The 17,262-nt window shown below is 40.1% G+C and overlaps 4 protein-coding genes across 5 annotated transcripts in view; 1 reads left to right on the plus strand and 3 right to left on the minus strand.

Moving 5' to 3' along the window:
• Positions 1-30: 30 nt before the first annotated feature.
• On the minus strand, positions 31-4,778 carry LOC118421768 (leucine-rich repeat protein SHOC-2-like). The gene is made up of 2 exons (XM_035829269.1): positions 4,629-4,778; positions 31-1,944 (listed from the first exon to the last, which is right to left on the minus strand). The coding sequence occupies exons 1-2, from the start codon at positions 4,776-4,778 to the stop codon at positions 52-54; spliced, it is 2,043 nt and encodes a 680-aa protein (XP_035685162.1). The 3' UTR covers positions 31-51.
• Positions 4,779-4,998: 220 nt separating this feature from the next.
• LOC118421769 (leucine-rich repeat protein lrrA-like) lies at positions 4,999-7,589 on the minus strand. Its single transcript, XM_035829270.1, has 3 exons — positions 6,626-7,589; positions 5,636-6,301; positions 4,999-5,021 (listed from the first exon to the last, which is right to left on the minus strand). Exons 1-3 carry the CDS (start codon positions 7,539-7,541, stop codon positions 4,999-5,001), a joined length of 1,605 nt encoding a protein of 534 aa, XP_035685163.1. The 5' UTR covers positions 7,542-7,589.
• Positions 7,590-10,462: 2,873 nt separating this feature from the next.
• On the minus strand, positions 10,463-15,758 carry LOC118421770. The gene is made up of 10 exons (XM_035829271.1): positions 15,608-15,758; positions 14,240-14,336; positions 13,851-13,938; positions 13,506-13,580; positions 13,096-13,280; positions 12,463-12,577; positions 12,156-12,222; positions 11,480-11,946; positions 11,225-11,314; positions 10,463-10,991 (listed from the first exon to the last, which is right to left on the minus strand). Exons 2-10 carry the CDS (start codon positions 14,327-14,329, stop codon positions 10,717-10,719), a joined length of 1,452 nt encoding a protein of 483 aa, XP_035685164.1. The 5' UTR covers positions 14,330-14,336; positions 15,608-15,758; the 3' UTR covers positions 10,463-10,716.
• A 603-nt stretch (positions 15,759-16,361) lies between these two features.
• Positions 16,362-17,262, plus strand: part of LOC118421740 (8-oxo-dGDP phosphatase NUDT18-like) — a gene marked incomplete at its 3' end in the record, with an annotated part of 5,989 nt that continues 5,088 nt past the window's right edge. The window contains 2 exon segments of one of the 2 annotated variants that reach the window (XM_035829239.1): positions 16,362-16,551; positions 16,814-16,926. In XM_035829239.1, coding sequence (XP_035685132.1) covers positions 16,833-16,926 — 94 coding nt within the window. 2 annotated transcript variants of the gene reach the window in all.

The following is a 17,262-nucleotide window of genomic DNA, read 5'->3' on the forward strand; positions in this document are numbered from 1 at the left end:
GAGTCAAAACCCTCTAATGGATGACACCAGGTCCAAGCGGCTTGCCAGCTTCTAGTTTAAAACATCATCTATCTCTGACAAATATTTCTTGAGACTCTCTACCTCAGCAATTTCAATCTGCTTGGTTTTCTGCATTATCAATTCTGCTTTCCTCTCTATCTCTTCTGGCTCACACCTGTCTATGTGTGTAGCAACAATTCTGAGTACTGGTTTGGAGTCAAGACGAGTTTTTATCACATTCAACCAATATTTAACAGCAGCATCAAATGATGATGATATGAAAGCCTCTAGATCCACAACTATAAGGTACAGTGCAGCCTTGCTAAAGAAGAACTGATGGGTTAAATGGTAGATCTTATGACCACCAAAATCATGCATCAGAACCTGTATACTATCTTGTAGCCGAGTCGGATGAACTTCTATTCCTGCTGTTCTATCTGTGATATCTGTCAAATTTGATTTTCCCAGTCTGATGGCATTGCATAAGCTGGTTTTACCAGCTGCTACCTCACCAAGCAGAAGGGCCTTGACACGTGGTACTTCAATAGCTTTGGATAGATTCAGCTCTTCAAAATATGCAACAATTCCCTCCATCCCTTGTTCAAACACTTCAATTGGGGGCTGTTCTATAGGATTGCCATATATCTGTTCCTTTCCAAACTGACAAAGTTTGTGGAGTTTACCAAACTGTGTTGGCAATGCTGTGATATTGTTCTCCTCGAGGCTCAGATACTCTAGATTTTGCAGCTCACAAATGGTGTTTGGTAGAGTCTCAATTTTATTACCAGCAATGTTGAACTCAGTCAGGTTCCCAAACTCAAACATTTCCTCTGGTATTGCTTTCAGGTAATTTGATGAAATGTTAAGTGAGGTTAAGTTTACCAGTCTTGTAAAAGAACTGGGAAGTTCCTTAAGTTGGTTACTACGTAGATTAAGAACAATCAAGCTTAAAAGGTCCCCAATTTTTTCTGGTAGCTCTGTTAAACTGTTTTCAGATATGTCAAGTGTTTGCAAGTATTTAAGCCTACATATGGATGAGGGAATACTTACAAGACTATTGCAAGATAGGTAAATTTCTTTCAAACAAAGCAGGTTACATAGTGATTTTGGAACTGCTTTTAAGCAGTTTGCAGAGAGTCTTAGTTTAGAAAGCTTCTTCAATGTTCCTATACTATCTGGTAGCTGTTCAATTTGGTTATGTTCAAGAATCAACTCTTCAAGTTCTTGAAGATAGCCAATGGACTGTGGTAAACTGTTAAGACTGTTACTAGAAAGGTTTATGTATTTAAGCTCTTTCATTCTGCCAATATCATCTGGAAGACTTTGTATTGCATTTGCTTTGTATTGATCAAGTCTGTTGAATGACACATCAAGGTATTCCAATGATAGAAGATTGCTAATCCTCACTGGTAAGTTAGATAACTTGTTGTCTTGTAATGACAGACATCTAAGTGAGGTAATGTTGCATAGTTCATCTGGTAGGTCTTCAATTTTGTTTCTGCTTAGATCAAGGTGGGTCAAATTTACCATCAGTCCAATCTCCTCTGACACATTAACTAGGTTGCAGTTAGAAATGTTCAGTTCCTGAAGAGCAGTTTGTTGACAGACAAATTTTGGAAAGTCTTGGCTAATGTTGTAATACTTATTGCAACTGATATTCATTCTCATCAGATTTCCAGGTAATTCTATTTCATAGGATTTGGGATCAAGGTCATAAAAGGCAACACTTAGCTCCTGTAAGGTGGAGATGACACCTAGATTTAGTATCTGGTCATCACCAAGTCCACTTAGGTCCATTTTGATTATGTCTCCATTGTATGTAAATCCATCAGGAGGGTTTATGATAAACAGGTCATACCCGCATTGCAGCTTGACAACACCATGCTGCAACTCCTCCAGAGCAATCACCACTGGTGATATTAAGTTTTCATCCCTACCGTATGCCTCACAACATGTTTTATGATCCAAATAAACAGCTCTTACTTGCACAGACGCTGATAACTGCTTAGCTGTGTTCCTTGGAATAGAGACAAGTTGCCAAAAGTCTACTGAAAGTTCTTGTAACTGTCCAAGTTCTAAAAGAAGGTCTAACTTATAGCAACCACAGTGAAACAATTTCAGACTTTTCAAAGAATCCAAGCATCTGAATGAGCCAGGTAAATTAGTGAGTCTGTTAAGTGATACGTCAAGATATTCCAAGGAGAGAAGACTACCAATCATGCCAGGTAAGCTGGACAACTCATTGTCCTGCAGGTAAAGCCACCTGAGTGTGGTAATGCGGCACAGGGAATTAGGAAGACATTGAATATTGTTTTTGCTAAGATTGAGGTAGGTCAAATTGACCAATTGTCCAATCTCTTCCGGCACACACTGTAGGCTGTACTTAGACATGTTGAGCTCCTGAAGTGCACTATGATTAAGGATGATAGCAGGAAAATCTTGATTACAATACATTCTTTCATTACAACTGATATTTGGTTGGGTCAGATAATCAGGTAGTACTTTGTTAGATATGACATTAAGGTCACAACAAAGTGCAGCATCCAGCTCAAGTATAAAGGCACAACTGAAAGCTATTTTGAGTATTTTGTTTTGTAATGTGCTTCCACTAAGATCCATTTTAACTATGTCATGACTGTTTCTGTGGGGACACTGTAGCAGTTGTACAACACCATGCTGTAACTCATTGGGAGCAACTATTGGTAAATCCTCTCCATCAATACAGTACTTTTTATAACATGTCTCATAATCTAGGGAGACAGATTTGATTTGTAGATAACCTGGAAACTGAACAGCTGTCTGCTGTGGAATTGACACCAGCTGCCAAGCATCTATTGTTAAGACTTTCAATGCTTTAAGTTGAGGGAGAAAGTCCAACTGATAGCAATTACAGTGGAGCAAGTTGAGCTTGTTTATAGAACTTAACTCTTTGAATGACTCAGGTAAAGAATGAAGTTTGTTAAATGATACATCAAGGTATTCCAAATAGAATAGATTGCCAATCATCCCTGGTAATCTAGATAATTCATTGTCTTGAAGTGAAAGCCATCTAAGTGAGGTAATGTTACACAGCTCATCAGGAAGGTCTTTGATCCTGTTTCTGCTCAGATCTAGATGAGTCAAGTTTAGCAGCTGTCCAATACCTTTTGACACATACTGCAGGTTGCAGTTAGACATGTTGAGCTCCTGAAGTGCACTTTGCTGACAAAAGACTTGGGGAAAATCAAGGTCATCATTAGCAGACATGCTTGTTTCAGTCAAACTCATATCTAGTCTAGTCAGATTAACTGGTAACTCCATTTCTTCTATCAGGTCACGGCATTCATGATGATAAGCTCCTTTAGGGTATGAATGACTCCTATATTGAGTATACATTCATTATAAGATTCACATCCTCTTAAGTCCATTCTGATAATGTCTCCATTGTATTTGAAGTCATCGGGAGGGGTTAGCCAAAGATTTTCACTGCATTGAAGTTTTACAGTCCCATGTCGCAACTCCTCTAATGCAATCCCATCTGATGGTATGTCTTCTTCATTCTCACATCATCTCTCCTGACATGCCTCTTCATCTAAGTAAACTACTTCAATCTGTATGAAATCAGGTAACTGTTCAGCTGTCTGCTGTTTGATAGACACCAGCTGCCAAAAGTCTACTGTTAGTTCTGTCAACTGTTTCAGTTCAGAGAGAAAGTCCAACTGATAACAACCACAGTGGAATAGTTTCAACGTACTCATGCAATTCAACAGTTTGACAGCATTAGGTAAATAATCAATCATATTGATGGATACATCAAGATATTCCAAAGAGAATAGGTTGCCAATCCTCTCTGGTAAGCGAGACAACTTATTATGCTGTAATGAAAGCCCTTTAAGTGAGGTAATGTTACACAGCTTATCAGGCAGGTCTTCAATCCTATTTCTGCTGAGATCTAGATGTGTCAAATTTACCAGCTGTCCAATATCTTCTGGCACACAATGTAGTCCACATTTAGACAAAGTGAGTTCCTGAAGTGCACATTGCTGATAGATGACTTGGAGAAAATCAAGCTCATATTTACCAAACATGCCTGACAAAATTGGACTTATACATGTATCTACATGTAGTCTAGTAAGATTAACTGGTAACTCTATTTCTTTTATCACGTGAAAGTCGGCGATCGTGATGATAAGCTCCTTTAGAGTATTGATGACTCCTATAATGAGTGTTATGATATGATAAAATTCACGTCCTCTCAAATCCATTCTAATAATGTCTCCGTTGTATTTGAAGTCATCAGGAGGGGTTACAGAAAGATCTTTACTCCACCGCAGTTTTATGATCCCATGTCGCAAATCTTCTAATGCAATCCCATCTGATGGTATGTCTAGTTCATACTCACAGAATCTCTCCTGACATGCCTCATTATCTAAGTAAACTATTTCAATCTGTATGAAATCAGGTAACTTTTCAGCTGTCTGCTGTTTGATAGACACCAGCTGCCAAAAGTCTACTGTTAGTTCTGTCAACTGTTTCAGTTCAGAAAGAAAGTCCAACTGATAACAACCACAGTGGAATAGCTTCAACGTACTCAGACAATTCAACAGTTTGATGGAATTAGGTAAATAATCAATCGTATTCATGGATACATCAAGATATTCCAAAGAAAATAAATTGCCGATCCTCTCTGGTAAGCTGGATAACTTATTTTGTTGCAATGAAAGCCATTTAAGTGAGGTAATGTTGCACAGCTTATCAGGAAGATCTTCAATGCTGTTTTTGCTGAGATCTAGGTGCATCAAATTTACCAGCTGTCCAATATTTTCTGGCACACATTGTAGTCCACATTTAGACAAATTGAGATCCAGAAGTGCACTTTGCTGACTGACTATTTTGGAGAAATCATCATCAAATACGCCATGATTATATGCGCAATTACTAGTATAACACTGATGTAAACTCATATTTAGTCTAGTCAGATTCACGGGTAATTCTATTCCTTTTAGGTCTGTATCAAGGTTACGGAAGGTAAGGATAAGCTCCTGTAGGGTATGAATGACACTTAGATTGAGTGTAAAGCCATCATCAAGATGACTTCCACCCAACTCCATTTTGATAATATCTCCATTGTATCTAAAGTCATCAGGAGGGATTATTTGCAACTGATTATCACAGCATTGCAGCTTTATTACACCATGCATTAAATCTTCTAATGAAATCCTGTCTGATTCTACATATCCTTCACACTCAAGGAACATCTCTTGACATTTCCTTTTATCTAAACAAACTACTTCAATTTGCACAGAACCTGGTAACTGTTCAGCTATCTGCCGTTGTATGGAGACCAGCTGCCACAAGTCCACTGTTAGTTCTTTCAACTGCGTAAGTTCAGACAGAAAGTCCATTTGATAGCAACCACAGTGGAACATTGTCAGTTTCTGCAGTGATGACAGTTTGGCCATTGATACAGGAAGCATCATATCTGTGATATAATTCATTGATATATTTAACTCTGTCAATGAGGGAAAACCTCCTATTGAATCAAGTAAAGTCTGAAGATTGCAATTTGACAAATTCAATTGCCTAATGGTATCCTTAAACCAACATATAATACATGTCTGCTTGAGTTCACACTGTAAATGTTCACTGAACCCACCTTCAGTCATTTCTTTTGTGTCAATTGTAACTTTCAAATATCCGTCATCTTTTCTTGCAATGAAGTGAGCTCCAGTTCTAGCAGAAGTAGGGTTATCATTACATTTAACAGTCACAGTCCATTCTATATTCTTCCATGGCATGGTCTTCAACTCAGACACATGGCTCAGATCCTGTAGCCTTTTTATATCCCAACAGAGAGTGTTGAGGTTTGTAAGTCTTGCAATGTCAACAGGAAAGGATGCAATATTGTTTTCTAGCAGATTTAAGTAAATAAGACTTTGTGTTTGTAAAACACCCTCTGGTATCATTTGAAATTTATTATAGGAAAAATCAAGGTGCTTCAAATTTGGAAACTTTGTAGCAGGTAGCTGTTGGACAGAATTGTAAGACATGTTAAAAATCTCCAATGAAAGTAATTCATGTACCCCTGGGGGAATGGACTGGAGTTTGTTATGGGACACATTGAGAATCCTCAGTTTTGACAGAAGGTGTATCTCTTCTGGAAGAGCTGACAACAAATTGTGACTAAGGTCAAGGTGTGTTAGTCTAGAGGGCCCCACCACTGGACTGCTGACTGAAAATGCTTTGATCCTGTTATGACTGAGTAGTATAGCTGAAGGGTGATGAATATCAAAGAACTCTGGTAAAGTGTAAAGTCCTATACCTGAGAGGTCAATGTCACCCTTACAAATGTCAGCAGCATTGATTTCATATCCCTGACTCAAGGAAATTACAAGCTTTCCTTCCATCTCCTCAAAATACCATTCATCCTTATCTGTTAAATGTACATATTGTCTATGATCAACGCAGACTGTCACTCTTCTTTCCATACAAAAGTCTGACATGAGTTGATGTTCAGAGTCTTGGATAGGGTTGCCTGTGAAATGTATCTCTTGAAGTACAGGAAATGCACCATGTTTCAAAAATGGCACAAGTGAAATTTGGTTGTGCTTTAAATTAAGATGCACAATCTTAACTAAATCCTCACAATTATCTGGCAAGCTGGTAATGGAATTACAGGCTACATCCAATGTTTGTAGCTCTGTGAGCTCTACAATAGATAAAGGGAGCCTCACCAGTTGGTTATCAAATACTTTGAGATGTTTTAACTTTTTAAGGTTGGAAATGCTCTCTGGAATTTCTGTTATTGAATTGTCACAAAGATTCAATTCCTCCAGATTGACAAGACTTTTGAAAACTGATTCTGGCAGTGATGAAATTCTGTTACAACTTAAGTGAAGAATCCTAAGCTTCTTAAGGTTACCAATATTTCCTGGCAAATAGCCAAGGTCACAAACAGACAAGTTTAACTCCTCTAAATCTGACAACTGGCAAAGCTCCTGAGGTAGAGTCTGGAGAGACTGGTTCCACCTGAGATTGAGCACCTTTAGTGATAACAGATTCCCTATCAATGGAAACACTTCTGACAGTTCATTATCTGAAACATCAAGCTCCTCAATACTCCGGAAGGAAAATACCTGCTCGGGTATGGTGACAAGGGAATTGTTTCGATAAATTAACACTTTCAGTGCCTGCATGTTTTCCATTCCTTTAGGAAACACCTGTATTGTGTTACCAGATATGTTCAATTCTTCAAGATTTGATAAAGATGAGATAGAGTCAGGTAGGTGGGAGAGTTTGTTGCAACTGATGTCCAAATATCTAAGCTGAAACAACAGACCTATGTCTGTGGGTATGACTTTGATGATGTTACGTTGGAAATTTAGGGCCTGTATGTCATGTTGCTGGAATACCTGGTCTGGCAGACTTGACATTTTCCTCCCAGACAGGTCTAGCTCAAGGAGTCCATCATCATTTTTTCTGGGTTTTATGATTTGCTCCTCAGTCTCATCGCTGTCTGTTTCTCTGTTATGACAACAAATAAAATGCCATGCTGTATTCATGAACCATGATCCAATAATACAGAAGAGTCTAGCTTGCAGAGCATCATTAGTTTGGCAAATTGGAAAATCAGGAAATATGATGTTAGAAAATGTTTGGTACTCACCTTAACATAGGGCCAGGATTTTGCTCAATGTCTCCTGCCTGTAGTAGAAGTTTGTGTGCCATCATGAACCAGACCAACAGGCAAGACATCATTACATCACAGCATCTGGACTGTGGATGACAGTGGAGCTGGTAGGTCTGGACTTCAGTCTGATATAAAGTAGGCAAAAGCCCATCCAATGGCAACCTATTGGAGTGACCAGAGTCATCATCAGAAATTTAAAGTAACTACTTGTGATTACCTTTACTTGGTGGATACAAATACTATGTCTATAACCCATGACTAGATCTAAGAGTGTCTGTCAGTGAATGAATGATATGGGAGTGACTGGCACTCAAATTCTTTTTATCATAGCAATCATATGAAGAGTGTAACAGTTACAGATAGCAGTACCGGTACATGTAGTTTTCACCATATTATGTACTGGCAGTGAGATACAAGAAAATCACTGTAAAGGCAAATGTATGGGTCTTTTTGTATCCATGTGTACATGTAGGTAACAAGTTAAACATTAAAAAACACCAATAGGGAGATATATTATTAAACAAGTGCTGAAAAAGACTTGCAATACAAGGCAGAGCAAGATACTTGCTAGGAAGTTGCAAGAAAATGATGAGTCTTACCCGACTACTTTGCCTTGCCCATCTCCCATCACCTTGTCCCAAATCTGTGCCAGGATGACCCCCACCAGCAGGGCTGATGCCTGGGACCAACATCGGACAGACCTGGGAGCCGGGTTTTGGAAACAACCAATCCGAGCCCGGTATGTAGCCAAGTCCACACCCATGGTGTTCTTAGCTTACACTGTGGATTGCAATGGAATGGCCATTGGATGATATCAAATGCAAGATATCCATGATTGACACATTATAGCCATGGGTGTTTATGTCAAATACTGGAGAATCAAGCAGTAAGTGGACTGCATGCCTCTCATTCTTTATTAGGTTTACCCATAAAGTATTAACGTTCTGCCATTTACCACAACATGAATTGGAATAAAATTTTCCTCATTGACTGATATGCAAATCTATTCCTAATTCACACCGTTGGGACTTGGCATATAATGTTGATCTTCATCAAAGTTACCCACAGGGAAAAAAAAACATTCATTTCATCCATCATCAAAACATTTATTTATCTCATCCTGACTTCAAAAGAAAACTGGTAGAGGTCTGATGATGTCACTTCTTCTGGAGTGCCTTTAGGATTTCCACTTCTCACTTAGGCAGCCTCACTTAGTATTCAAGCATTTTTTCCGTCCTACATTTGCTCTGGGGGTCAAGGAAAAATATAGTTTTGTGTGACCTTTGAACCCTTGCCAGGTATGTCGTTTCATCTCAAAAGCCGTGACGGATTTGTTGGGCTTTGTTCCGAACTTTAGGCTGGCAGATGAAAGTTAACAAAACTAATGACTATGTATTACAGGCCATTGCAGATTAACTCAATAGTGTTATACATATAGCTGTTACTGACGGTAACTTTTGGTCGTTCAATGTCAAAGTGACATTGGAACAACTGCGAACAACATCGGAAAACATGTCCGCCGTTTAGAACAAAGGTGCACCGACTGCCTGCCAAGTTCCCAGTGGATGGTTCAACTCCAACCCTATTGTTTATTTACAATGTAACCCTCAATAATGAGGGATAGTTAAGGAATATATCATGGAACTATTACCTTGTATAGTCATGGCAACGGAGGACGGTTTTGTGGGGCATTCAGGACGGATGCAGAACACCTGGGAACACGTTCTTAAGGTTCCGCTTTCGTGTGTAATGTTATCCCTCACCGGGGATTCCCCTCCGTCACTGGAAATCACCAATATATATATATATGTACAGGTTTATGTCATCGGTGGAAGGGACATTCATTTCTGGATTATTTTACCAGATACAGGTAGCCTGTAAATCCAAGTCTTCCCTTTGATTGAAAACTGTCTTCTAGGTAACGTTACCTTTGATGATATAGCACATGTATTTCATCGCATTGGTGACTGACCAAATTACACCCGGAAGTGCGAAGTACCATTACGCTGCCGACTCACCTTGACAACAAGTAGTTCTAGTTCAACTTCGTAGCAAAAAAAACACATCTATAAGAATGTTTCTTAAATTGTTCATCTTTTTTTGAAGATATACGCAATTAATCTTTCTTCATTTTTGCCCCAAAACGATATCCGTACAGTAGGTGATGCTTACAGGTGTCTTTTGTCGAGTTTGAAAGTCCTCTTTTCATCTTCAACACTTATGGATAAATATTGATCCTCAGAATTACCATGTCACGCCCTTCACACCCAATAGCTTTCGATTCGCGGCCTTCCACGAGCGCTGGGGGAGCGCTGATTCGCGGTTCAATATCATGGGCCCAGGTTCTTTTGCCGCGAAGGGTTTGTATGGCGAGCCCAGACACGACCTTTGCGGCATAAAAACTAACCCTGGCCCAAGAATGACATGTCAATACACATGTAGACAATCCGTCTCGCCTGAATATTTGCCTTTTTATGGACTCGTCAACAGAACGATACAATGACTCAATAAGCATTGCAATTTTTAAAAAGCATCAGAAATTCAATGATTGAACACTAATTACAGCAGTATTCACATATAACAGACTTGAAAAGTTTCTGAAAACCTTTTACTGTTCGCGAATCTGACTCAGAAGTACATTCCTGGTAGCTGTGCTACTAAAGAACTGAAAGAATCTAGATGCAATACATAGCGGTTGAAATGGGGGTATGATAAGAAACATCAAAGGTGGGTGTCCCAAACACCACTAACGTTACTACAAAAGTACAAACTTTAACTATGATTCGCCTCTGCTCTGATCTCAAATTGTAGCTACTATATCAACAAGTCCAACATATTAGCATTAACAGTCATCTCCTGTGTTGGTAAATGACATAGTGGAAAGGTTTACTAGCTGCATCCAAGACGAGCACAACACATGGTCAAGGCTGTTAAAAATCCACTCACACAATACACAGCGCTGCTAATGTTGCATCAAGAAAAAAAGTATTTTTAAAGACAATATCCGTCAACAGTATATGACTTCCAAAAACAACCAGGTTAAACCCTCACATAAGGAATGCATACTTATCAACATCAACATTCTGCTCTTTTAAAAATTTACATAGTCTTTCTCTTGTCGCTCTGTCTCCTGCTCTGTCTCTCCAGTCGTCTAACATGTAGAAGACTTGTTTCCGCAGTTTGCTGTGCTTGTCCTTGTACCTGTGCACGTCAGCTGGTGTGGAGCCCAGGCTTATGGCGATTTGTTGCCACTCGTTTCCCAGGTTACGGGAAAGCTTCTTCAGGTCCTTATGACTGACCCTCTTACCACTTTCTGTTGAACCTAAATTACAAGAAACAAAATGTTTATTTCAAGCCTTCTTCTGATGTCTTTATACTGTGCGAAGATTTGATAATGCACTTTGTTCAGTAACATCGAAAAAATCGCAATATCTGACAAATTGTTCATAGCCGCAAAAGAAAAGCCAATGTTTCTTTAGTTTCGTTACAATATTGCAGTTTACGATGGTCTATTTTCCCAGATGGACGCCATTGATTTAAAACTCTAGCTCTTACCGTGTTTAGGAGGTGGTGTGCTCTTCAACCGCCGTGCGGAGCGTTGTCGTGGGAAACAACCCCCAGATTCTTCTTCCATGTAGTCTTCATCTGACGGAAAACAAAATCATAAACTAACATGGGAAAGTGTGAGCAGAGTTTCTTTCAGTTTAAGATGATTTACGAAATGTAGGTATTCGTTGCAGATGATGATTTCTCTGCGCTTACACTGTTTGTAATATAGGTGAACATCATACTGATATACTTAACACTTACCACTAAAAGAAGCATGCTTGTTTGCTTCTCGCTTCCTCTGTTCTGTTGTTGACTTTGCCGTCCTTGCATCTTTTTTGCCTTTCGGTGTCTCAAAATCTTTCTTATTTTGTCTTGTTGTCTGGACTTCTACCTTGGCGAGGAGGGGTGTTGTGACATCTTCATTGGTTTTCTCATCCTTCTCATCTGATGTTTTTGGCACATTTGGCTCTTTGCTGCCATCTGTCCTCTCATCGTTCGCCATCTTATCATCTTTGGTTGCCACTTCTTTGGCCTTTGGCGTTAACTGTCTGTTCTCGTCTGGTTTCTGTGCTGTTTCCAGGCTCTGCACTGTTTCACGAACTACATGTACATCTACTTCTGTCGTTTCCTGTTTCGTTGTCTTTTCTTCAACAGTTGTGTTGTTTCCGTCATTTTCATTGGTCTTTTTGCTCACATCTTCCGTAGGCTCTTCGAATATGTCGCCAATTCTGTGAAGATGACAATAGGTAATCTGTAATCATGATTTCGATGAAGCAACTTGTTGTTAGCATGAACGCTCATCTGTGTCGGTACATCCCACATGCATTGTATAGGCTAGTCATTTTTTTTAGTTCATTACAAATGTGTTGCTATGTGAAACCACCATCTCTGCAAGAGTGCATTATCATCTAGGAACACATTTTTAATACAAACCCACCCGTACAGCCCTGACGGAAGAGACGTGTATCTGGTCCTTCTCAATGGCTGTGGGGACGGCAGTCCAGCTGTCAACATATAATACAACAAACTTTACCATGAGTCTTACAACATCGACACAATCAGTGCTACTTAGATCAGTGTACCAACTTTAGTGTTTTATGGAGAAATGTTCAGTCTATTTAATACGATGAAAAATACTACTTAGGAAGGTTTCACTTCTCAGGATGTCGTATACCTGCAAGTTTATAAATCTGGTAGAGGAGATATCACTGATATAGGTAGACGTTTATCAAGTATTCCCGTACCTGGAGAACTTCCTTTCTTGACCTCTAGACTGGCGAGCACCTCATCAGTGACTGGAGGCCGTTCTCCGAAATGTGCTGTGATGACTTCTATCAGGGTGGTCAGGTTGGACGTGCGCTGGAATGCAAGCAAGCAAGGTAAATGATTGGACGCGTTTTCGGAGTGTTGATTCAGGCGTAACGTTATATAATTAAGGTACGTTCGTTGAACTGTCAAGTTGTCAAAGCCATCACTTCTCTGACAATTCGAAGGGACTGTTTCAAATCATGTAGAGTGCAGTTTAATCTTGTACAGCGTTTTCTATGTCTCAGTAATTGAGATAGCGACGTCGACTCTGTCCCTTGAAACTTCATTTAAACATGGTCAAGCACATGATATGACAAAGTGACACGTGTAACTAATTTTTTTAAAAGTTTTATTACGTTCGAAAACCATAACAGGTTGGCCTTGGTACCATCCGGGTAGTAGTTTGTTCCTATATTCGCTTCTGTAATAGCAGAGAAGCAACTGTATATATTGTATGATAAATGTTGGAGCGAGAGGCGACTGTATGTAGTGTATAATAAACGTCTCAGCGAACTTCTATCCGGATAGTACCAACGCTATGGACAGATATGAGCCTTTATAAAACTCACATAGTTCCAGTCCTCCAGGTAGGGGAAGGTTATCTTCCCGCTCGTCTCCACACACAGGCACACCTTACTCTCCACAATAGGCGTCGTGCCTGTATCGGTGCACGTGGGCCGTACCAGACAGGTGGGAGGGTCGTGGGGGAACTTCCGTGGCAGCACGAACACCATCGGGATGCCGTAATGTTTGCCTGTGTTGTAGAGAAGGAAAACATTCTAACATCCAAAACTCGGTAACAACGTAACCATCTTTCTAGGTTGGAACAATAGATGTAACGTTATCTTAAGATCACTGATATTGATACTAAATGTAATGCGTACATCACGCAGCACCCATACAATCTATTGATGTTGGGTCCATATCAACAAGTATGATTTCATTCTTTTGATGAGTTTATACACATTGTGATGCATACCTTTGTGCCTGATAGGAACAGCACCCTCCAAGCAAAGCCGGACTGTAGATCCGATGTGACCGGCTTCCGCCAGACCTGCGCAAGGACGTGCATTGTTTACAGCTTTGTAACTTATACCGTTTGTTTTCATTTATCATAACTGCCTTGTTCTTAATTAGAATTTTGTCCTCTTCGCGTCTTTTACTTATACCATAGACTTCACGTATGTTTATAAGACAGCACAATCTAGCATTTACATGATGGAGCATAAGTTAAGTATGCTTCTGTAAACCACTGAATATGTTAAAACAATGAATGTTTGTAAACCTTAACTAGTATTTTTCCATTGAACACAACACCGTGTACCTTCTCCTACAGCTGCTTCAAGAGTGGGAAACCTGGAGATAACATGAGCGGTCTCCTCTCTGGTCTTGCTGCTGTACGTGTAGTTCGTCTGTTGACAATGACAAATTGCAGTTGGTCAGGCAGTCATTTGGTTTACCTTTGACAGTAATTGGCATTATTTCAAAGGACAGAGATGAAAACTATCGTAATTTTATCACACAATCACAACGCGTACGGAACAAAACATCCAACATTGCTAGACTGTATACCTGCCTATGTTTTGGTATCGTACAACTTCAAATTCTGAATCCATCACTCAAATGTACACATACATTGTTAAACTATGACTATGTTTACGGTATAGATTGGCTCAGCTGCAGCTACTCGTCAAAGTTCTGTGCCTGACGTACCCTGATACGATCCACGTCGTGACTATTGAGGCGCAATACTTCAGACACAGTCTGCGTTCTCCGTGTGTATGGCAATGGGCGGTACGCCATGGTTAACCTGCAGACGTGGGGACAGCGACTATCAGCCTTGGTTGGTTGAAAAATGCCCCCAAAGAACAAAACAATACAATTAAGGCGTGTACACACACACGTTCACGGATTAAGTGTCAGTCATGGAGTATACAACCATGTAGTTTTGTTATGTGGAACATTTTTTTTTATGCAAGGGATCGCGCGGGAGGATTTATAGAATCATAGAAATGTGAACCTGTACATTTGTACTTTTTACTCAAATACAAGTGACGGCTGTGCTATGCATGCTCTTACGTTACATATAATACCAGTAGTATTCTATAAAACTAACAGGGTGCATCGACGTTGCGTACTAGGTTTGGAATGTGAGGATTAATAATTACCTAAACTATAGTCTCTGTGTGTGGCGATGTTTGAATGAGAATTGTAGGCTCGCTCCCTGCCATTGGCACGGGCTACCGACCTGTTTCACAAACTCACATTCATGTCGCATTACTACTAACTTTTAGTGTCAGAATGAAACTCTACGTAGAGTTTCAGCCGGATATGATAGGAAACCAAAGATATGAATAGCTATTTTGGGTATGGTAAGTGCACGTTTTTCAATTTTGCCAGCATGTCAAGTTAAGTTTTCTGAACGCTGCTCAGTGTTGCCACTGTTCAGCCGCCAATGGAGGTCATGTTGGTCAAGTCTTCGTCTTTTATCTTTTATAAAAGTTGGTAACGTTTAATGCAGATTCTAGACACAATACTTACCGTTTACAAACATAACCCTCCCACTCAAAAGCCTGCACACTAGGCTAACCAGACGCTACATGATGAAAAATTCCACCGTAACTAATATATTTACGGAGCTACTCTGTGCTAACGGCGATATGTTTGCACTGTACATACAGCCATGACTCGCCAATACAGCTCATTGTTGCAAACTTAAATCGTAATAGAGATAAAACGGTGTCCTCTCTTCTTCAGATATCATGGATACCGCTAGCTGATTGGTCGTTGGAAGGATTGCAAATTTTGACATTCTTGCCAAGTTCTTCTAAGATGGAAACGTAGCCTACTTATCAGAACACAACGACAGCAAATTAAACATGTACACGCGTAACCGCCATTTTATGGTGCAGCTGCCATATCACTCTTGGGTTAAGTTATTCCAATGAAGACCAAAGCATGGAAACTCACGTTAGCGTTTAGAATAGCTATAGATGCAGGGTTATAAGGCATGCCATGTCGTGAATGATAGTATAGAAATGATAATGGAGAAATAGCGTTGCAACGAGACCTAGAACTCACCTGCACCACACCCACAACGCCAAGTTTGATCGACACGGCCGGGCTTAAATAATGACGTCACCGCTTGCCCAAGTTGAAGTATTTGCTTTTATCCTTTACAAATTTCAAACCAACCGTGAGTAGCGTTGGCGTTATCGCGCCAGCGCTTGCGACTAAAACACAAAAGAGTGAGCTTTTTGTATTAAAATTTAAAGATCAACAGATAAGAAGATCGAGTAGAAAAGTTACCTCGAGTTTCTGGCAAGAGGTTTACGTTACTGTCAATGGGCTATTTTAGACCTATAGTAGATTAATAACTCACAACGCGATAACCCATGAGAATTATGATGACCCCCGGACGCACAGGCGCTATCGGTATGATGGCACCTTATTTGTTCCAAGGTGGATAAACGCTTTGCTCGTTCTTTTAAAGCCACCCTATAAACTTGTAGGAGTTTTCGAAGAAATGCTACATTTTCCACAAGTATTTGTATTGTGTTGGAGATACCTCGTAAAGATATGTACCTTTCTGTATCGTGTTTTCTTTTAAAAATACACAGATGTCATCCGTTTAGGTCATTTAGAATTTACTCAGTATTTCGTTTTTATAATAACCTCCAATCAGATGTGAAAGATCGACATGTACTAGTACTCTGACGGCCCGGCTTCCTCACGCTAACTGTGAAAGAAGCCCGGACGTTAGAAAACATTACGATCTTTTATCCAACATCTGCTTGTAGATCACCGCTTTTCGGCTTTCCCGCCCAAACTGTAACCCTTGACCCCTAGTATGATGACGTATGCGGAAGTGACAGGGGAACAACAACAGATAGAGGACGAATCGGTCTCTGTAAAAGATTGGAACAGTGGCCTTAAACTAGCCTTTGCTGGCTTGTTTTACAGAGCTTATGTGATATAGGAGAAAATATAGATGCACAGACTGCAAGGTACAGCCTGACAACAAGGTAAATATTCGATCGACTTAACGTTACATTGATTTTGTAGTGAAGTGTGGGAGGGGGGCTTCAAGTCATTCGATTCTTGATATGATGATCTGTCATAATTCTGGAATGTGTGATTGTTAATTTCCTCGCGTTGCTCGGTTTTACCAATTTCTTAGTTATACTAATTATATAACTGGTATACTGATTATACCACTTTATAGAAGAAAGTGCCAAAGCAACATATTTTCTTGAAGACGTTTTAATTTTTCCTTATTTACCGTAGTTTTCCAAGTTACTGAGTGATGTCTGAGGCAGAAGCTGACCTGCTGAAGATCCTGTGTGGAGAGACACCAGGGCCGTTTGTGTGTGATGTGGATCCCATAGGGGCTGACTCAGGTGAGAATAGCCGGTGCGACTATACACGAAAAACGTATTTACTTGTAATACATAGACGATGTTTTTCTGTCTAGTCGGGGCGGAGCACGTGGCCTAAAAAGTATTTGCGTATCCGTTCCGTGGAGATACCTTTTCCTCCGTTTTTTTGCACGTCCCTGGCTTCCCTGGAGTCTTGCCTACTGCGCCGTGCCGTTCGCGATCTCCGCTTTCCCCAAAGTAGCCCGAAAGGCGACCTTTGTCAACGGATCGCTATGCCTAACTCATACTAAACTCATACCGTTCGCCATCTTGGATCGCTTCGTCGATCTCCGTCGATCTTAGTCGATGTACGGGACA

Source organism: Branchiostoma floridae, chromosome 8 (assembly GCF_000003815.2).
Source record: "Branchiostoma floridae strain S238N-H82 chromosome 8, Bfl_VNyyK, whole genome shotgun sequence".
In the NCBI taxonomy this organism is placed as follows: domain Eukaryota; kingdom Metazoa; phylum Chordata; class Leptocardii; order Amphioxiformes; family Branchiostomatidae; genus Branchiostoma; species Branchiostoma floridae.